This window comes from Antedon bifida, chromosome 9 (assembly GCF_963402885.1).
Source record: "Antedon bifida chromosome 9, ecAntBifi1.1, whole genome shotgun sequence".
NCBI lineage: Eukaryota > Metazoa > Echinodermata > Crinoidea > Comatulida > Antedonidae > Antedon > Antedon bifida.
The window spans coordinates 4,248,561-4,271,132 of NC_136234.1; the positions used below are offsets into that span (position 1 = coordinate 4,248,561).

Below are 22,572 nucleotides of genomic sequence, written 5' to 3' on the forward strand. Positions count from 1 at the left end.
TGATGTTACACAGGGGAGTCCCTTTTATTTCATTCACCTTTTCAAAACCGAAAGCTCTGTACACACTATACAACAAAACTATGATGTGCCCAAATATGGTAGTGATATGACGTCATCGTGTCCGTATATGGGTACATCACATTTGTTGTCACATAAAGTTTGATATTGTAGACAGAGCTTAAGAATATCGTTGTTCCCAATAGCGACGCAGTGCAAGGACGTATACGCAACGCAAACGAGTTGACCAATGACTAGCGTCAGTTTGAATAATCCATGGTTAATTCAATTTCGTTGCGCTTACGTCCTTGCGTTGCGTCCCAGTGGGAACCAAGCCTTTCTGATAGTAAATAACTTTACTAAAAAGATTTATTCGTCTTAATTTGTCATGTTTTAGAGTAGGCCTACAATACCGTATTAGTAGTATAGTATACGATGTGGACACAATTTAGACCACGCATCTTTTTTTATTTGTTATTTTGGACAGATCACATATTTTTGTCACATAAAGTTTGATAGTGTAGACAGAGCTTTAGTAATAGTAGCTTTCATGTACAACCATAGAAGGCGTGATGTCACTGAGTCTAGAGCAACCTATAAGAAAAAAAAACAGTATTTTTTCGTTTAACGCACGCGTTTTTGATGAAAAGGTTAAACAATTCGTCAAAATTATGCCTTTTTCTAAACAGTCATAGTTTCTATACTACATAGTATCGTTGCTATTAATATGAACTCATCCATAATAAATCGTAAAAAAACCGTTGCTGTTTAAAGTTAATATACGTCATGCGTTCTGATTAAAACACGTGACACATTTTAATCAATTGGGTGATTTGAATGCTTTTGGTCACAACGTTTTTGACACCGGTACGTAATAGTATGATAATGGTACCGATCTGTAAATATCACTTACCGATTAAACACATACTTCTTCTAAACTCCTCTTTGAGAATGTCAAGAACTTGGGTAACACCCTCTTCGCCCTTTACAAGATGAAATACTATTATGTAAGTGTTGCTAGTAATTATATTAAATGATTAAAATTAACCAAATTATTTAAGTTACGTTACTTACGTTGCATGCAAGGCCCCAAAATATTGGTCGTCCAATAAAAACCGCTCTTGCACCGCGCGCTAAAGCTTTAAGGACGTCAGTTCCGCGTCGTACTCCTCCGTCCATGTATACCTCGACGCCAGATCCCTCGACGGCAGCAACGACCTCAGAGAGTGCGTCAATCTATACGGATCACATGATATTAACAACAACGATTTATTATACGATCTTTTACATTCCCTTCATGTTACAAACAACCGACCAAGGAAATCTAACAACAGGACACTGAGGTCGCCTTGCCAAGATAGGAAGAAGTAACAGTCCTTTGATCTTATGCCTGGCTGCGACAAAATACGGTACCGGTAGTATACCAACACTACTGTACTTTATATTCTCCGCGGCGCGCGTTGTTTGTCGCAGTCACAGATAAACCCTTTGATCTCCGGAGCTCAGCATCCTGTTGTTAGATTGCCTCCTTGATTTAACTAACAAGAAATACAGCGGCACTACACTTACGGTAGCTGGTAGAAATTCTAGCTGTCTCCCACCGTGATTTGAAACCAATATGGCGTCGGCACCATATTGTACAGCTATCTTTGCGTCAGCACCTGGTGGTCAAGATTTCAAATACAGTACTTTAAAGATGACTTATTTACTAAACAAAAATATTGAATCCTATATTTTGACGGTGATTCCTTTCCATAACTTTAAGTTTATGATTTTTACAAATTGTTGGTCTATAATCAAAATCAAGGAATTTTACTTTTATGGAACTGTTGGGTCCAATCGAGATTTGGGCTTACTCTTTTGCTAAATATACAGACGACCCATTATACCAGAGGTTCTGGTTCATGCAACAACTTGTTTTTTTCATTCATTACCTGTTGTAATACCTTTGACTACGATTGGTAATTTAGTGATAGTTTTCAACCATTTTATATCTTCCCAAGTTTGCGCGTCATCGATTTGATATTTTTCCAGGCCTGCGTATTCTAAATTGATAGATCTGAAACAAAAAGTATATATTTATGCGTATATAACAATAAATATTACAGTATTAGGAAATTGAATTAATGTTGTATTTAGTTACGTCACAACCTTTAACGAGAGATTTATTTTACACTGCGGACGTGTGTGAGACCATCAAGATATGGTACCGGTACACGAACATGTTTTGATTTATTCGTTAATTGGTATTTTTACAGTAGGCCCTACTGATTAACGTATTCATCAAAATTAACCTTAGGAGATCGGGATGATCTTCCAGGCTGATATTGCTGTAAGCCGAATCTCGGCGGTTTTTCCCAAATACTGGTTGATCGGCTGTGAGAACTAGCGCTTTAAAACCGGCTGCATCTGCTCTTCTCACAACGTTTTCTGTGATTCTTTTGTCTTTGAAAAACTGAACCTGCATCCAGTAAAGACCGTTAGGTGCTGCTTTTACGACGTCTTCAATTCTGGTGTTAGAAAAGGAACTCAACACCATCAACGTGTTGGCTGAACAAGAAGCTGATAAAGTATAATATATAATAGATTAGTATGTCTTACATTCAAATATTAAACTTACAGAATATATAGGCATCTTTTACAATTCTCAGTAGAAATGTGACTTTATTATCCGTACCGGGTGATCATGATTAGAAAACTTGTTCTTATATAGATTTCACAATATTATTTATTTTTAGCATTATTTTGGCTTGGGTCATTTTAATCGAATTTATTGTATTTTAGATGATACTTGTATCAATGAAATATAACAACAGGATGCTGAGCTTCAGAGATCAAAGGGTTTATCTGTGGCTGCGACACGATCAGCCACACGCCCTTGCTATCTTAGAATGGCGAGCTCAGTGTCCTGTTGTTAGATTGGCCTGTACCATAAAACTATACCTTTAGCTGTTGCTTTCTCGCCCTCGTTATAGTCTGCCAATCTATGAAAAGCAGTCGGTGCTATAGCAATAGGAGAGGCAATTGTATTTCCAAGTAACGTGGTACTGGTATCCAATTTAGATACATCCTGGAGAAGACGTGGTCGGAAACGGTACCTGTTGAATGACCGAATTTGGAAATGTTAATAACAATTATGTTGTAGGCTGTGAGAGAATTCGATGGTACACTATACGTCAATACCCTGACATAGATGATGATGTATTATTAAGCTCTGTCTACACTATCAAATTGTATGTGACAAAAACATGTGATGTGCCCATTGGGACATGATGATGTCATCTACCATATTTGGGCACATCACACTTTTTTTGTCAAACTAGTTTGATAGAGTGTAGACAGAGCTTAAAGCTCTAAACGATCAAACTTTATGTGACAAAAAAATATGGTGTGCCCATATATGGACATGATGATGTCATATCACTACCATATTTGGAAATATCACTACCATATTTGAACATATAACACTTTTTTGATAGTCACGTCACGTAGACAGAGCTTTGAGAATATGATCCTACCTGTCGAACGCTTTCTTGTTATCTGTGAGTGTCACCATATCGTCACTGCCACCAGCTATGTTCTTAAAGCGGGCTTTTTCCAAAATGGTTTTTGCTAGATTTTCAAAATCTTCCAGACAATCGAACTTCTCTGTCATCGTGTATGGCTGCTCTACCTTTTGTACGCGCGCTTTTAAAGTCTTCGTGTTGCGGTTTCGTTGTTATATGTAGTACTCTCAGAAGTGTGTTTCTGTTCAGATTTATAAGTTGTTTATTATGCCTAACTCATGTATAATTCATAAAATGAACAATGGATTTTAACATATAATATTAATTTAGCCATGAAATTTAAAATTGAACCGTTGATATAGGCTGCCTACAGAATGGTTGGTTCTCAGGACGCAACGCAAGGGCGTGAGCACAACGCAGGCGAGTTGAATTGACCTTGGACAAAGCAGCTGATATAAATCCATGATTGGTCAAATACTAGTCTGGGTTTCAGACGGAGTTTTGACTTAACATTAGTTAACGATAAAAATGTTGGCACATATGGCGTTTCATACGTATACTACTTGAGCTTGTACTCTTCAGACAAACATAAAAGCCTCGAAATTTACTGTCAGACTTGGTGCAAGTCTATAGTAAAATACTTGCGCTGTTGTGTGATACGCTAATTGCGTTTAGTTTCCTATAGTGGGAACCAAGCTTTAGGTGGCATATTGAAGAATAGCCTACTCTCTACTAAAATGTAGCCAGCGCATATTGCATTTTGTATAGGCCTTATAGTGCGAAGAATAGTCTAACACTGCGCAACTGCTTATAACTAACAGTATGAGGTACGACTGACTTGATTCTGAGCCAACACGTCACAATTGTTCTTACCTTCAAAATACATATAGTTTTAATGAAAGTCTCATTACATACCCATATTCGTCTTGGTTTGAATAGCTTGAATTTAATTATCGTCTAATAATACTAAAACTACGATGTGGTGTAGACTTAGTCATATAATAGTGCTTTATTAGCAGCCCTTGCTGATCATTCAGTGAAAATAATTATTCAAGGATATTCCTATCATCCAATTAAATTTTATGTTTCATCATCATTCGACTGGAAGGGATTTTTACTGTCTAACAAGTCTAAGTTGTTTGAATTTGTACCATCGTTTTGAATTAGTTTCTTTTAGTGTAGGTCCTACTACTTAAGTAGAGAAAAAGTCATCGGTCCCGATTAACAGGGGACCGCCGACTCAAACTGCCGTATCGTATTCTGGTAGAATGGTAGGATTGAAGTAGAATGAAGTCGATAAACAACAGCATAACATCTCTTCTGACGGTCCAGATATGCAAGAACCGCGTCTTTGTCAATGCCAATTTAATCGAATTGTGGTAAATTCAATCCATCCGGATTGTACGCTAATGGACCAGAATAAAATGCATTACCGATAATTCAATTTTGAATACAAAATTATGAATAGTAAACTATTATGCGGCCATGGACTAGAGGCCTTGTAAATTTATCTGAAAAAAAGTTTTTTAAAAGGTTGGCGGAAGTTGACTCCGCTTTTGTAGATCGTGAAACCCGTCTGTAATTTGCTTTGAACCAAAATGGCCGCCGGTGTAGTAGTGTAAACTGATATAAAGAAAGAAATGTTTTGGTAAAAAATAAACTTACAGTGGTTCGATTAACATCAAAAACTGCGCATTGGACGCAGCAGTTATGGCGGATACTAGGCGGAGGGTAAAATTGTATGTTTTAAATGACGAAAGACAGTGGGATGATCGTGGTACAGGCCATGTTTCTTCTTCTTACGTGGAGAGGCTCAATGGAATGTCCCTGCTCGTCCGGGCAGAGTCAGATGGTGAGACCTTTTAAATTTACCGAGAGAGTGGTAGCCTAGGACGCCTAGACTATACAACTGCTTTTATAATATTGATACAGTATGGTTAATGATTAATCAAAATATTTTATGACATGTATTTAATAACTGATTTGTATATGTTACAGATTGTGTTAATTAGTTTAAAATTTGAAATAAAATCTTAATCTGGGCCAAAAAAATCGTTCTCGAAATATTTATTAATTGAATACTCTCGCTAGCAGGTAGGCTAGGCCTAGCCTAATTCGCCTATACTATAGGCTAGGCTCTAGCAACTAGCATAAGAAAGTCTTACTACTACAAATCTAGGCTATTTTCGTTAGGCCCTATATTAAAATGTATTATAAAAAGAATGAATAGGGCCTCCTAGGCCTAGGCTAGCCTAACTAAGATTGAGTTTGAATAAATTAAAAAGAAACATTAACTGTAATAGGCTAGAACTACAGACTTCAAATGTAAAACTAAAATGTGGCTAAATAATGTTTTTTCTCGCAGGATCAATTTTATTGGAATCTAAAATAGAACCAGACACAGCATATCAAAAACAACAGGTAAGATTTGCTTCTGCTGTAAACAAATAAAAAGGGTTAATAAATCAGGATCTAATCTAGGCCTAGGCCAAACAAAAAATTACTCACAAAATATGTAACAATGTGTGTGTGTGTTTTAAAAAATGGATATACACTAAGAAAAGTGACTGGTCTAGTTCTCAATTGACATGCAAAATAAAAATGGCATATCAAAATGTAAATAACCAAAAAGAAATACCAATACAATACAATAGAGATGATTTAAAGATTGAAAGTATTTAAAGATCTACTGTTACAGTATTACCCAAACAAAATTAATTTTGTATAGACTCCCACTTAATAAATAATAGTATTAGTAACCTTTTGTTATTACAAAGAGAAGGGTGTCAGTTGTTTGGCTACGTGCCATGGTAAATTGTATGACTTACTGTAAGCTCTGTCTACACTATCAAGCTAGTTTGACAAAAAAGTGTAATGTGCCCAAATATGGTAGTAGTATGCTTAAATATGGTAGTGATATGACATCATCATGTCCATATATGTATGAGCACATCACATTTTGTTGTCACAAGACATAAACTTTGATAGTGTAGACAGAGCACTGAACAGATACAAATTATAGAGTGACTGGTGGTAGTCATAATTTTAACAATATTGTATAACAAAAATTATCTTCTTGTAGTTGGAATTAGTAATAAATTACTGTACATTAAAACAAATATTATTGTAGGCCTATAGATACAAATACGTTTATTCATCAAATCATAATAAAAATACAATGCAATGTTAAAAAAAAAATAATTATGAAATCGAGTTTCAGGAAACCAGATCAGAAGGTTGGTATGATAGAGACCCTACAGTATATTACTTTAAAAAAAATTAAAATTGGTTTATACAGAAAAAAAGATTTATATAATGATATAAACTATTCTACTGTAATAATATTAATATTGTAATTGTAGGAAACTTTAATTGTGTGGTCTGAGAATGAAACTTGTGATCTTGCACTTAGTTTCCAAGAAAAAGCTGGTTGTGATGAAATATGGCAGAAAATATGTGAGGTATGGTATAAACATAGGTCCGAATTAAAGATATTTGTCTTAATAGAGGTGTCCCCTGGATAGGGGTTGACTGTAGTGTTAAAACTTATACTTCCAATGTTCGTTTCACAGAATGTGTCCCCTGAATACGGGTCTCCTAAAGCACTGTATGTAAATTTCTCTTGCTTCTAATCTGATGCTGTTAAATGGGCCTGGTGGTACAAAACTTAACATTGTACAAAGGAGTGTTACTAAAATAAGTCGTATATGTCTTTACAGGTACAAGGAAAAGATCCTTCAGTTGATATCACCCAGGACATAGTAGAAGAGTCTGAAGATGAACGATTTGATGAGATGCCCGATGCCGCGCCCCCTATTGAACTACCTACATGTGAACTCAGCAGACTAGAAGAGATCTCCGAGCTTTTCTCGAGCGTGCTTCCGTCACCGATAAAACGTGAAAAGCTGGCGCAAGCCATCGAGAGCGGAAACTACGTAAAAAGACTCCTGGAATTATTCCACATCTGCGAAGATCTGGAAAATTTGGAGGGCTTACATCATTTGTATGAGATCTTTAAAGACATATTCTTATTGAATAAAAACTCGTTGCTTGAGATGATGTTCTCGGAAGACTCCATCAACGCGATGCTTGGGGTGCTGGAATACGACCCCTCGCTCGCAGCGCCTTACAGACATCGTGAATACTTGAGTTCTAAGTCTCGTTTCAAAGAGGTTATTCCGATTACGAATCGAGAACTGTTGAACAAAATCCACCAGACGTATCGTGTCCAGTACATACAAGACACTATTCTGCCCACTCCATCCGTCTTTGAAGAGAACATGTTGTCTTCTCTTACTTCATTTATATTTTTTAACAAGATAGAGATAGTTACCATGATTCAGGTAAACTTTAAAGATATTTTGTCCCCATTTTAATGTCACATAATAGTTACTGTATTCACTTTTACCAAGAATTGATAAAAGAATTAAATAAAAACAAAAATTATTTACATGAAAAACTGTAATTTAAAGATATATTGTTGTCCCCCTAAAAAAATAATTAAACATTTTTTTTTAATATGCCATTTTAATGTCACATAATAGTTATTCACTTTGAAAAAAAATGATTTACCTGAAAAAACTGTAATTAAAAGCAAAACAAATTTAATTTTGCTGCCAGCCAAGGGGTTGTGGTTGAATTTAACAGTTTATTTTGTCATTTTATTAGTGAAAACATTATTTTTTTCTGGTTTTTTTTATGGAAGTGATTAACTTTGTTAACACTACAAGTACAAAATCGACTATTCAAAGTCTGATTTTATTAATCTCCATTTAATGTTTTTTGTGGACAATCATTCCAGTAAAACAGAACAAGTTTTTTTATATTTAAGCATAATTTCCAAGGATAACCATAATTCATTCACTATCCTTTTTAAAGGTGGCAACATAAACAAAGTCTTATTACAAGTCTTTGGAAGTTGAGTTGTAATTTTACCTGATATTATGACAGGACTTAAACCCAGGGCCCTTTGGATTGGTACCCAAGCATCATCATCACCACCACTATCACTGTATTATTTTGTAAAACTGCATTATGATATTTGCATGTTGACATTATGCTTTAGGACGATGAGAAGTTCCTACCCCAGCTGTTTGCTCAATTAGTGGACGACAACACAGATGATGAGAAACGGCTGGATCTTGTCCTATTCTTGAAAGAATTCTGTTTGTTTGCTCAAACCTGTCAAAATAGGGATGCCTTTTTTAAGGTAAATAAAATATTAGTGAATATTCTAATGGCTTTAATTAAGATCTGTCTACACTATCAAACTGTATGTGACAAAAAAATGTGATGTGCCCATATATGGACATGATGATGTCATATCACTACGATATTTGGGCAGATCACACTTTTTTTGTTTAGTTTGATACCTGTAGTGTTGACAGAGCTTTAGAGTGGGTGGAAAACAGTATTTTAGGTTTCTTGAGCGAATGCTGTGTTAAGATTAGGCTGGATGTAAGGCCTTAGTTCCTTCTACACTATACAATATCAAGTTTGACAAAAAAGATAGTGATATGGCCAAATATGGTAGTGATATGACATCATCATGTCTATATATGGTGTAGACAGAGCTTTAGAAAAGCTATAGATTGTGCTGGAAGACTTAAAGGTCTGTATCTCTCTTTACCTCCACCCAGCAAAAATTGCATCCATCCTATTGAGACATTGATACCTAAACGTAAATAAATTATTAAATGCCAGTATGTTTCTGCTCAAAATCTTATAGAAGAATTTAAGCTTTTGATTAGATAATAAATGTGGAAATATTATTGAATTATTTTTGTTTATTGTGCGTATTTTTATCTATTATTTATTAGATGCTGTCAGCCCTAGGTGTTCTGCCGTCACTTGGATATATTTTGGTAAGAGATCTCTTTACCTTCTGCCTATACTGTATGTTGTACTTTAATTATTACATGATCTACATACTGAATATTTATTTACATCTCGGGAGCAGTTGAATTTTAGCAGACTCACTTATTCCCTTGAATTTTTCAATATATTGCATTACAGAATTAAAACGTACATGGAGATTTTAATTAATTCACCAGCCACTGTCTTTGTTCTAAAGTCATGCTACCGTAAATCTTCTAATTGTAACCCTGGGTTATTATTCTTTGATTGTTTTTTAGGGTGGGTTACTATTAAGAGTAGTGGGTTACTATTACTAATCTTAAATTAGGCACCTGAAAATAGTAACCCACCCCCAACTTTTCTGGTCAGCAACTCATAGCAAAATAATAAAACAGTACGAATAAACAAATTTGGTTGAACTCTAACTTTATTTTATATACTCAAAAACACTCAATCCTCCCCCACTCCCGAGTTCAACATTAATTATCTCCTTATTTTCAAAATACGGCTGCATCATAAGTTTTTGTGACTCTAATAGTAACTCCCATGGGTTACTATTAGAGTAGTGGGTTATTATTATAGATTGAATTATAAGGTGGGTTACTATTAGAGTGTGGGTTACTATTAGAAGATTTACGGTAATAAATTTCCTATTAGACATTTAATTAAGGCTTTTTTTTAATTACACTTTTTATTTCCTTTGTACTTACAGCAAAATATGGAAGAACCAGTAATACGGCAATCAGCGACGGACATTCTAGCCTATATTGTAGAGTTTAACCCAACCCTTGTACGCGAGTTTATATTGGACCAACGAAAAGAACAGACTGAGGACGTGAGTTAATGGTCTTTCACACCTGTTCCGGCACAGTTCCGGTCCGGCGAATCGAACATCAATGTTTCGTTTTCACGACGCTCTACGCGGCTATGCGCCAATCGATATGCGCGTAGCCGCGTGAAAACGAAACATTGACGTTCGATTGGATTTTCCGGGACCGGAACTGTGCCGTGAAAGACCCTTTAGACATTCCTTAAAACTCTGTCTACACTATCAAACTTTATTTGATGTAATGTGCCCATATATGGATATGATGATGTCATATCATTATATTTGGGTATATCACTACCATATTTGGGCACATCACACCTTTTTTATCAAAATACTTTGATAGTGTAGACAAAGCTTAAAACTCTTTATCTTTTTTGACCTATGCACTTTTTTTTGCCACAATATTTTAAAAATTTTGAACAGGCCATATATTAAAATTCTAAAATCATTCATTTAATAATTTATTGATTTTGTAGTGTATATATACTTTTTTTTTTTTGCTTTTTCAAACATTTCCATTATTTACTTTGCAGGATATGTTGCTAATGAATGTTTTAATTGAACAAATGATTTGTGATACCGATGAAGGTAACATATACTCTCTTTTTAATAGTTTTTGTATAATGCTCTATCAACACTATCAAACTTTATGTGACAAAAAATGTGGACACGATTATGTCGTCACTACCATATTTGGGCACATCACACTAGTTTTAAAGTGTAAACAGAGCTTTAGAAAATGTCAAGGAATCAGGCTAGCATTTGAGAATGAGTTGCCATCTCGTTAGTGTCCTTGCACAAGATTATTTACTTTCTGTGGTTGGGCCAAACAAGTAAAACAGTTTGTAAACTATTTATTTTGTGGTCCTTCATTAGTACATTAGCCCTTTACCCTTATTTTCATTTTACTTTTAAAAATCAAAATTATTTTTACTTGTTTTCAGTAATTTATAAAATGTTGATTTATATACAGATTTGGGAGGTGCTATTCAACTTATGAACTTAGTGAGAATATTATTAGATCCTGAAAACATGATGGGATCTCTCGCAGTAAGTGAAACAAATCACAGTAGATTACACTTTAAGTCTTGATTCTGTTCAGTAGTATGATATTAGGGAGCTTTCGAATAACAATAATCAATAGAGCGTGATGATTATTTTGAGACATAGTCTGCAGACCCTGTACACGCAGGCTTGTGGACCGTGTTTGAAAAGTTTCTGCATCAGCCAGCCTAGGTCTTAGGTTAGCGAAGTTCAAATTAAAAACACATGATTAAATGAACGTGAAGCAACCATTTATAGTCCAGATAAGAACGGAACTGAGTATACTGGGCTTGTACACATTCGCAGAATAATATTTATTAGTACCGTATCCATAGACATAGACATCGCTTTATTCATCCATAAATTTGGAAATTACAGTGTTCTTAGCTTTCTCTCAATAAATACAAAAAACAGACTTAAATAAAGACAAAAGAATATAACTAACGAACATATCTTCTATTGAAAAGGCCAATACCTCTTGGAATGAAAGAGTTGGGATATCGGTTCGTGTTAGCCGCCGGTACCCTCAGTCTACCGCTGCGTTGTACTATGCAACTGCTAATATTCGAATGCAACGGGTGACTTTCGTCAGACATTACGTCATCAAACTTACCAGCTAATCGCTCTTGGTAGACCGAGTGCACCGACTGCAGTTCTGTACCAATAATCCTTTGATATCTACTGTCCCCTTTTGCTTACCATCCCAATGCGAATGCTCACTAGTTTAAGAAGTCACCGTACCTAAGAATTGTTGTAGAAACCGTATGACAACATTTTGACACTGTTGAATATTTATTGATAAACAATATTTCCATGTTTTTCTATTTATAGTTGAAGACTGAAAAGACAGAGTTTTTGAATTTCTTCTATAAGCATTCGATACATGTTTTAACGGCGCCTCTGTTGGCAAACACTGCAACGTTAAATCCCAGTAAAGGTAAGAAATGGCATGGTGATTTTAATTGATTGCAGTTCTGAAAGTTACTCTTAACAAACATGACTAATTCATAGACGATTGTCATGCTTTGGAAGCCATCTTGCAGAGATGACCAACAGTCACGACCAGCCGAGCATAAAAAACAAAATAACAACGTTTTTACAGGATTTCAAATGTTAATTAAAAAATCGTATTCCTGAACAGAATATGAAAAAAAAAATTCTGTAAAATATTCTTAAAAGATTGGCCTACATAACTGTATAAATGAAAAAAAACATTTTTTTCACCACTTAAAATCCACCAATAAAAACACCACATTGCTGCATAGGCACCGCAACTTTAAACTGGATGTCCAGTGTACACATCTACCTTATGTGAACTTAAAAGAACCCAGTAAATCTTTCGGAAAGTGTTCTGGTCTATTTCGCCAGTTTAATCACTTGTTATGTAATCCAGAAATGTAGTCTTAATGTTTCCAAAGGGACTATTGCCTAACTCATTATGTTAATTATATTAATTGTAATTGTATTTTTAGTTATCCGCTTGGTATACCAAGCGGATAACTCCTTGTAATTGTATGAGATCAATATTTTTTTTCTGTATTATTCTTCTTTCCTTCCTTCCTTTTTGTGAGTCGTGTTCCTCTAAAATGTGTAAACATAACATTTCATAACTTTGACAACATATGGGCATTTACGTGAAGTTGTGCACCTCCTATTTTTGAATGACGTCATAGTTGCGCAACGTGACTTATGCGCAATTTTATGAATTTCAATGATTGATCATAGATTAAAAACCAAAAGTCATTTAGTATTGACACTTTGACAAAATTTAAGTCATATCAGGGGCAAACTTTCTACGGATTAAAAATGGCATGTTTGACAAGAAGTTACGCGCGCACGCGCATTTAAAATTTCAAAATGCGCAAAATTAATTTCTAATCAACTTTTTACGCGTTTCTTGTCATTTTGAGCATGTCAAAAATTCCCACGGGCGCGCAATTTTTTATGCGCGCGGTGCGCACATAGCGTTAAAAACATATTTTTTTCTCTTGAATTATATTTTTCAAGCCTTTCCCAGTGATTTTGAAAACAATTTAGACCTTTTCCAGTTTAAATAACGCCATACGAACACGTTGAATTAGACAATTCGTGCGCGTTTTTTATGAAAAAGCTTAAAAAATCGTCAAAATTATGTCTTTTTTTAAACAGTCATAGTTTCTAAAGTAAACCGTTAACCGTTTATTTTTATTACAAAATCTAGAAGTTGATGAGTTGTAGATATCGGATTATGCATCAATAAGGCTAAAAAAACATTGTGACGTCATCGTATGGCCACACGAATGTAAAATATAGGATTTTTGTCTCTTTCGTTATTGCTCATCACATTCAATGGAGCGCATCGCGCTTATCTGTATTCCTTTTTCTCCTACATTTATATATTGTGTAGGTCAATCAACTTTCTTTAGCATGAGATAAAAATATTTTAATTTTTATGACGTCATCATGCCTAAAAATTTTAATTACGTGGGTCATTAATTTCATCTTTACAGTAAATTTTAATCTGTAATAGCCCGTAAGAATAAAAAGTGATAATCACGATTAAAACGTTTTCTGGAAGCTATTGGATTGTAGATACGAAATCATGTGAACTTTTCGCCAATCGGATGTTGTGACATCATCATATGGCCAGTTGAATAAAAAAAGTCGTATTTTCATATTTTGCGTAATAGTTTATCACATTTAAAAGGGTGCGCATCTATATTTTACGTATTCAAATTTCTTCTACACGTTAATATGTTGTTCCTGTGATAATTTTCTTCTGAAATTGCTATCTAAGTGTTTCATTTTGATACCGTCGCCATGTTAAAAATTGGAATAAATGGCGGGTCTCGTAATTTCACCTATTCTACACTGTATGTAATATGTATACAGCTTATACTGTTTGCATGTATATACTATATGACACAAAATTCAGCACTAACAGCATGTCATATTCTTCAGTTCTTGTCATAATGCCATAATCTTTATCTGTGTGCAATATTCCAACGTATGACGTGCACGTGGCGTTTGTCGTGGTGCGGATAACTAACTCGTCAAAGTGACGAGTTTCATGTCTAGTCTGAATTTATTGTTGTATTTTTATAGATTTTTTTTTTCAATATTTTTTGTTGTAATACAAACATTATTAGCTGTGTGCTATTGCTTTTGTACATTTTATATACCGTAATAAATAAATAATGTATGCAGAAACTGATTTCTAATTATAAATGTTTTCCTGCAGATGATTATCAGACAGCGCATCTTCTCAGTATTATCATGGATTTGTTGACGTTTTGTGTTGAGCATCACACATACCACGCAAAGAATCACATCATTGGTAAAGATCTTCTACGAAGAATACTCGCTCTTCTTAAGTCTCAACATGCATTCCTTAATTTGTGTAAGTACATATGGATTGATGGTGGCGGATCCAGGATTTTGAAATAGGTGGGGTGAGGGAGGGGTCAGGGCCTAAAAAGGGTGACATGAAAGGCTGAGCTTAAATCGATGTCCTAATATAGTCCTAATATAATTTCTCTTTATTCATCTTATAAACAAAACAAAAACACAAAAACAAACAAAGAGTAAAACATATTTTTAAAGAGTAAAACATCTTATCTATCTTTTGCATTACAATTTGCAAAATTTATGGAGGGCGGCTGGGCTGGGTCCCTATTGGATCCTCCCCCGATTGATACAATGTTCATACTGACATACTATAATGCACTGTACTCAATAAATTTGTGCTCCAGACCTAGATAGACATTAAAGTTCATTCATATTAAAATTGTTGGTGTACAATTTACATACTAATAAATAATAAATTGGTGGGGTGGGGGGCGATTTTTTAGTGTACAATTTACATACTAAAAAATTCAGAAATCATGGTTTTTCTTATGCATTTAATACCTATATATTAGAGTATCCTACAGCAGCTTGTATCACCTTAAAACTTGGTTCCCACTAGGATGAAAAGCAATGATGATCATTTCCTCATGGTGTTGCGTCCAAGCTTTTTTTCTTAACACATTTAATACCTATATATTAGAGTATCCTACAGCAGTATAACAGCTTGTATCACCTTAAAACTTGGTTTCCACTAGGACGAAAAGCAATGATAATCATCCCCTCATGGTGTTGCGTCCAAGCTTTTTTTCTTAACACATTTAATACCTATATATTAGAGTATCCTACAGAAGTATAACAGCTTGTATCACCTTAAAACTTGGTTCCCACTAGGAAGAAAAGCAATGATGATCCATCCCCTCATGGCGTTGCGTCCAAGCTTAATTATAACAATCATAATGTTTTATCGCCCACCTTTTAGGTGCTGTCCGTTGCATGCGTCGTATCATCACCCTTAAAGATGACTTTTATTATCGATACATTGTGAAAGGCAAACTTTTCGAGCCTCTTGTCACTGCATTCCTATCAAACGGCAGCAAGTATAACCTTTTGAACTCAGCAATCCTTGACCTTTTTGAGTTTATCAGAACGGTAAGTTAGTTTAGCAGTTCTTGTATTTAAATTGGCAACTCGATAGCCACATGACTCATTTTTACACCTAATATCTAAATTTATTTTTATTTAAATTGATGTGTAAAATAGTTTGCTAAATGCTAAAACAGTAATGAAGCCGTGGTAAAAAAAAAAATTTGCATTTTCTTGTGCTTGCTCATGGATTGCAAAACAAGAGAATCGTTCATGCATAACTTATTACTCGTTCATGCATAACATATTACTCATTCATGCATAACATATTACTCATTCATGCATAACATATTCTTGGTATGATTTTTTGTCACAGGAGGACATTAAACTTTTAATTGTTCATATAATGGAGGAACATGGCAGTGCCTTTAAAAAAGTAAACTATGTGAAAACATTTCAGGGACTTCATACAAAATATGAGCAACTAAAGGATAGGGAAACAAACAAACCAGATATCGACGGGTAAGATATTCAATACAAGACAGAACGAAATCTCAATTTGATTTTGATTTATATAGCGCCATTCCGATCGTCGTACGATTATTGCTCATGGTGCTGTGGACTTAGATGTTACACTTTTCAACTACAAATTTCGATTTGTTTTTAATTTATATAGCGCCATTCCAATGATTATTGCTCATGGTGCTGTGGACTTAGATGTTACACTTTTCAACTACAAATTTCGATTTGTTTTTGATTTATATAGCGCCATTCCAATGATCATTGCTCATGGTGCTGTGGACTTAGATGTTACACTTTTCAACTACAAATTTTGATTTGATTTTAATTTATATAGCGCCATTCCAATGATCATTGCTCATGGTGCTGTGGACTTACATGTTACACTTTTCAACTACAGATTTTGATTTTTAGTAGCTCTAAAAAAGAGTAAAATTGTAAATGGAGGGTGGGGCAGGGGGTCACTACCTTTGAGCAAAAGTAATTAAATCAGTTGCATATAAATTTGGCCAAATTCACTTGCAATTTAACAAGTTTATTACCTTTTTCACATATGCAAAATGTAACAACTTGTAACAAGTGTTAATCAGGTTTGCATAGGGTGAATACAATTTGTGGACTCCTGTGAAATCTCGGTAGAAAAACACCGATGAGAGGCCTTTTTCCCCCCGAGTTGTTACTGCGTGCCCTGGTATAAAACTGACCAATCATAGTAATCAAAACACTGATGAGAGGCCTTTTTCCCCCGAGTTGTTACTGCCTGCCCTGGTATAAAACTGACCAATCATAGTAATCAAAACACTGATGAGAGGCCTTTTTCCCCCCCGAGTTGTTACTGCGTGCCCTGGTATAAAACTGACCAATCATAGTAATCAAAACACTGATGAGAGGCCTTTTTCCCCCGAGTTGTTACTGCGTGCCCTGGTATAAAACTGACCAATCATAGTAATCAAAACACTGATGAGAGGCCTTTTTCCCCCGAGTTGTTACTGCGTGCCCTGGTATAAAACTGACCAATCATAGTAATCAAAACACTGATGAGAGGCCTTTTTCCCCCGAGTTGTTACTGCGTGCCCTGGTATAAAACTGACCAATCATAGTAATCAAAACACTGATGAGAGGCCTTTTTCCCCCGAGTTTTTACTGCGTGCCCTGGTATAAAACCAACCAATCATAGTAATCAAATAGTGCGCGACTATGCTTTCCTCCCACGATTTCACAAGGTTCGCGTATGCGTGTGTGAAAACATGTAATAAGTCGGGAGGTCAAACCGTATTATAACTTGTTACAAGTTTAACAATGTATGCAGGTGTGAAAAGGGTATAAGTTGATCAATAACAACAATTGTAAATCATCAATTGATATTTACTTACATACTTTAAAATTACTCTTTCTGAATTCCAGTTTGCGACAACCAAGCTCGTTTCAAAACAGTCGGTATCGTCGCGATGCAAGGGCATTGGACGAAGAAGAGGAGATGTGGTTTGACCAAGAGGATGAGCCTGAAGCACCTCCAGTCGCAGAACCAGCTGTAATATTTGCTGATGGCATTGTAATGCCATTAGAAAAAGGTTTGATACAATTTATTGACTTGGATTCTTAGTATATAAGCTAATGTATTTAATTAATATGTAATTTATTGTTTAAAGGTTTGCCTGGCGAAATCAATATGTTGTTTGGACTTTCTGCATTCTCACTCCCTAGGACTATCAAAGTATATTGATCGAAACGTCGAGAAACTCGAGGCCACCATTATATTAATTGTTCTATTGTAGATTAAAAGTAACTCGCTGTATTTTTTTTATAGATTTGTTAAAGAAATCTTTTTGCCCAGGCTTATATATAGTCATAATTCTTTCCATTTTAAATTCGAAATTTTATTGTGCATTTAATCTGAGGTGATTGCATACTATAAGCATTCAAAAGCGCCTTGAGCACCTTTGGTGGCGAAGTGAGCTCTAGAAATCTGTATTATATATAATTTTTTTCTCTAGAAGAAGAGTCAATATTAGAAGAGCCAAAGGAAATGGATAAGGAGAATTTTGATAATAGTAACACAACGAATGGCAGACCTGTCAGTCCTGCCAAGTGTGTCCAGGTAGAATCCGAGGCTACAACGCTCTCTCCAGTACTGACGAGTAAAACGATTCCCACGCCGCCGACGACGACGACATCTGCGGAAGTGAAATCAAGTAGTTTAACAAGAAAGGTAGGTGATTTAAGTAAGAAAGCAAAATAACCCAGCTGTGAGAGCAATGTAATAACATTATGCTGAGCTCCAGAGATTAATGGGTTTATCTGTGGATCAGTCCCACACACATTAACAGACACTGCGGCCAATGGAGAATATGTACATAGTACAGTACTGTTGGTATTTGTCGCAGCCAGACATAAGATCAAAGGACTGTTACGAGTTCCTATCTTGGCATAGCGAGCTCAGTGTCCTGTTGTTAGATGGCTTTAAAAAAACCTTGGTTTTCACTAGCAGGAAAATAAAAAACTTTTCAAATTACGATCTATAAGGTAAATCTTATGAAAGTTGTTATTCATTTTAGGGAGGACTTGTTGATTACCCCGACGAAGATTCAGACGAGGATGAAGATGATGATTTACCTGTTTCCAAGCGACCACGCCTAGCAACCTAAAACATTACAGTTATTGAACTTGTAATGACGGCTCAAAATTATTCAAAAGGTCATTTGAGGTCGTGTAAACATGAACATATGTTGTCATTCTTGTGTGAGTGTTCACCATCAATCATCAGGAAAATATGATGGACACACTTGATCATGGACCTGTTTGTGGACCTTCCACAGTATACACTGGACTTCACAAACCGGTTGTACGCCGGTGAAGAAGATTGTTAGCTGAAGGGGGCGAAACTACACACGCTCTTAAATCATGATGAAAGCGACTGGTGTTCATTGAAGCGTAGAAGTTAAAGGTGTGCATAATAATACTGCAAACATTCCGAAATTCCATCTGGCATTGATTTCACAAAAACAAAAGTACCGGAAAAATGTGTTGAATCAAAAATACCAATTGGTTTTGTTCAGAAGGAATATTATTTTATCGTAGAATGTATAAAGGAAAAAAAAGGGGGAGAGTGTGTAGTGTTGCGGAGTGCAAAGCAGAAAGCTGGTCTTGCGATGTGAAATATCGGGATTTATATTATCTACACCAATGTTGAAATCAAAGGAAGCTGATATATTCATCTTTTCTTTGGTTATTAATATTCATGATCAGTTGATGAATATTCATTATTTATTGATTCCTGATTTGCATAATCTAAAATCACATTGTAAATTATTTTTTTAGTAGCCAGGTCGTCATTTCATTTATCTGTAAATGTTGATTATTTGTTGTTTAATAATAATTTAAGCCCTTACTGACCAGACACAAGACTTTCAAACCAAAACACTCTTGCTATGTGACATGTGTTGTACTATATTCATTCACCTGCCATGATATTCCCGTTTCTTACATGGGCAGTGCAATTAGTGATGATATATCAATGAAACTAATTTTATCAAATCATTTCTTCAGATACATGATGGGTTATTATTTATGTTGACACTGTCATCATTTATTGATAACTTGTATATCTTAGTAGTAGTTACTAGGCCTAATGGTCAACCTGTTTATTTCATTACAAATCCAACTGCACTACTTGTAAGCAATTCTTATTGGGGAATTAATTATCTAGTGTTTACTGTATTTCAATCCAAGTTTAAAACAGCTGAGTGACGATCTTTTTTAATGTTTTTTTTTAATGATATGGCTGATATACAACAACTTTTACATCGCACGAAAAACGGCAGAGTTTTTACGAACGCACTCGGGACTTCAACACCTTCATTTTGTAGGGTGTGCACTCGGTGTGTGTAAATTCTGGCCGATGTGAAATGGGTAATATTGATAAATTTTGTATAATATTCCGAATTCAATGAAATTAGAGGCTATTTTCATTTGATTACTACTACATCCAGATCTTAAGGACTTGTAACAGAATTCTTCAAATGAACTGTAAAATTTTTATTTTTACAGTAATATTGTTTACTGCGTTGCTGTAAACTCTGTCTACACTATCGAACAAGTTTGACAAAAATAGTGTGATGTGCCCAAATATGGTAATGATATGGTCAAATATGGTAGTGGTATGATATAATCATGCCCATATGGGCTCGCATAGAGTTTGATAGTGTAGACAAGGCCTTACTGCAGTAATTCATTTACTTAATGCATACTAACCGTGTCAGCGACATAACTCCAATCATGATTTCTTTAATTGCATTATTGTTCTACTTGACTGTGTGTTGAGGTAGATGTGTATATTATTTATATATTAGTAGGTTTTTTTTTTTTAATATTGTGCAAGTGTTATGCTTTTTGTTATATATTTTGTTTTATGTGATAAACCAATGCTGCCATATATAATCTGTGTTTTATGTGTACATTGTAGAAGGTAGTCTTGGGTTTAGATTCCTTACCATTTTAGGTAGCCGATTCTTGTTACTGTACATATAACTTGTTCAGTGTCATGGAAATTCTGTAATATATGACACCTGTATCATAGGCCATAAACCTTAACATAATACGGTGGCACATGTGAGACATGTGACAATTAAATTTGCCTATAGTATACTGAATAAATTATGCCATATGTGGAGAGACAGTACAGAGAATCAGGTGTTTTAGGAGACTACCTGACATAACATAAAATTGTAACTACCTACAGTAAAACAAAACATCACTACTTTTTTAATATGTAATTTTGAAACTGTAATTGTACCCTTTTTACACTTGATTATCATTGCCACACATTGAGACACACACACACCCAATATGACAGTCAATCCTTTTGAACAGTAGGTGTTTTCTTCTCGTTGCAATTATATTAACTGAAATTTATAGTATATTTAAAGGTCATAGGTCATATCTTTAAAACATATTGTTGATATTTATTTACTCAGAATAACTAAAAAAGAGTTATTATAATCTCATTCTTTTCTGGCATAACGCAAATCTAAAAGATCATATTTTGAATGGATTTTTTAAAAAACCATGTGTGCTAGTCTGACCAAAGACTTTGATAGCATATTATCTAAACACCACATTTTGTTTGCTTGTTAGTGTTAATTTGAAATTTCCATTCTCTTGGTTCTCAATAGCCTTATAATCTTTGAGCACACTCTTTTGAAAGTCCTAAGTACGCCACTGGACTACTTTCTAGTAGTCGAGATTACGGATAGTTAACTTTGCCAGTTACTTCAGAAGTGATATTTTGTTCCATAAATGTACCCACTTTTAACACCACAATTATTATCCTGCCACACAATTAATGTTCTATCTCAAACAGATTATGTTTTGTTACAAAACTACCAATATTTTCACCACTTGATTTCTGTGTGCCAAACGCCCATTTACACTAAATATATTAATTATAAGAGTACTACTAACAAAATTGTATGGAATTCTAAATTTTGTAACACTGTTTAAAAGAATGAACAGTACAAAACAAATGTGCAGGGATTTTTGTCCTAGTCTGTCTGTCTGTAAATATTTAGTGGTTATGTGAAAAAAATACAAGCCAATTGAGCATACCAGGACAACTTGAAATAACGCCTGGTTTCTCTATCAAAATGTTTTAATTTTTTAAGTTGTTTATTTTTAGATGCAATGAATGAATGGGGGTGGGGTGGGGGAAAGACGTTTTAATTTAAACTATTTAGTGAATATACCCATTATGTCCATTATGTATAGCAACTGCGATGAATATTTGTTGATTATGTAATTCATAGTAACTGAATGTTATTAAGAATTGTTATTAAGATTATTTAAATCAATTTTACATCCTGCGGAGACTAGAAATTGATTTTACAGGGACGCATAAAATTCTATGCGCGTATGCTCGTAATCACTGTATGCGCGAATGCATCTAATGCGCGTAAAATCAACGACGGAACTGTAGATTGGTTGTTTTAGTCTATTTTTTAGTTGGAAGCTTGATCATAATTGCCTCATTTTATATGTAATTTCTTAGGATATTTGTATGTGTATATGTGTTTTTTTGATGAATTGTTGTACAAGGTGGACAACCAACGTGAAAGCAGAGCACACACCCCAACAGATAATTTTGTAATTTAAATGTCATAGTTCAAACCATGTCAAACAAGTCAATTGAACAACCAATTAAATTTTTGAACGTGAAATTTACACTTGATTATTGTTCCAGATTTTTGTGTTTTCGTTAAACGAACAAAATGTTTAGGATTGTATTGTCTCTTAAGAGACACCACACGCTGTGGAGAGAATACGTACATACTACAGTACTGTTGGTATTTTGTATTGTCGCAGCCAGACATAACATCATGGCAAGCTCAGTGTCCTGTTGTTAGATTGCCTTGATCA

The 22,572-nt window shown here is 34.8% G+C and overlaps 2 protein-coding genes across 3 annotated transcripts; one reads left to right on the forward strand and one right to left on the reverse strand.

Moving 5' to 3' along the window:
- Positions 1-452: 452 nt before the first annotated feature.
- LOC144852614 (2-Hydroxyacid oxidase 2-like) lies at positions 453-5,307 on the reverse strand. Of its 2 annotated transcripts, none has more exons than XM_078710527.1 (9): positions 5,169-5,307; positions 3,516-3,744; positions 2,941-3,095; positions 2,292-2,559; positions 1,932-2,056; positions 1,567-1,658; positions 1,072-1,233; positions 911-980; positions 453-591 (listed from the first exon to the last, which is right to left on the reverse strand). In XM_078710527.1, exons 2-9 carry the CDS (start codon positions 3,650-3,652, stop codon positions 530-532), a joined length of 1,071 nt encoding a protein of 356 aa, XP_078566653.1. In that variant the 5' UTR covers positions 3,653-3,744; positions 5,169-5,307; the 3' UTR covers positions 453-529. The 2 variants fall into 2 exon arrangements, with proteins under 2 accessions (XP_078566653.1, XP_078566652.1); XM_078710526.1 differs by lacking the exon at positions 5,169-5,307 and adding an exon at positions 4,419-4,542.
- On the forward strand, positions 5,214-22,377 carry LOC144852588 (serine/threonine-protein phosphatase 4 regulatory subunit 3-B-like). The gene is made up of 16 exons (XM_078710485.1): positions 5,214-5,355; positions 5,869-5,924; positions 6,866-6,964; positions 7,223-7,846; positions 8,569-8,712; positions 9,323-9,367; positions 10,072-10,194; positions 10,722-10,776; positions 11,162-11,238; positions 12,064-12,169; positions 14,453-14,611; positions 15,539-15,708; positions 16,019-16,164; positions 17,566-17,732; positions 18,156-18,370; positions 18,717-22,377. The coding sequence occupies exons 1-16, from the start codon at positions 5,214-5,216 to the stop codon at positions 18,804-18,806; spliced, it is 2,418 nt and encodes an 805-aa protein (XP_078566611.1). The 3' UTR covers positions 18,807-22,377.
- Positions 22,378-22,572: the final 195 nt, after the last annotated feature.

Bases quoted from the DNA above. Each gene is read 5' to 3' on its own strand.
- LOC144852614 (XM_078710527.1), bottom strand. From the start codon at position 3,652: ATGACAGAGAAGTTCGATTGTCTGGAAGATTTTGAAAATCTAGCAAAA. The intron at 2,057-2,291 runs GTTAATTTTGAT...TTTTTGTTTCAG, and splicing joins GATCATCCCGATCTCCTAAG to ATCTATCAATTTAGAATACG. The intron at 981-1,071 runs GTAAGTAACGTA...CATCTTGTAAAG, and splicing joins TTTGGGGCCTTGCATGCAAC to GGCGAAGAGGGTGTTACCCA.
- LOC144852588 (XM_078710485.1), top strand. From the start codon at position 5,214: ATGGCGGATACTAGGCGGAGGGTAAAATTGTATGTTTTAAATGACGAA. The intron at 7,847-8,568 runs GTAAACTTTAAA...ATTATGCTTTAG, and splicing joins AGATAGTTACCATGATTCAG to GACGATGAGAAGTTCCTACC. The intron at 12,170-14,452 runs GTAAGAAATGGC...GTTTTCCTGCAG, and splicing joins AACGTTAAATCCCAGTAAAG to ATGATTATCAGACAGCGCAT.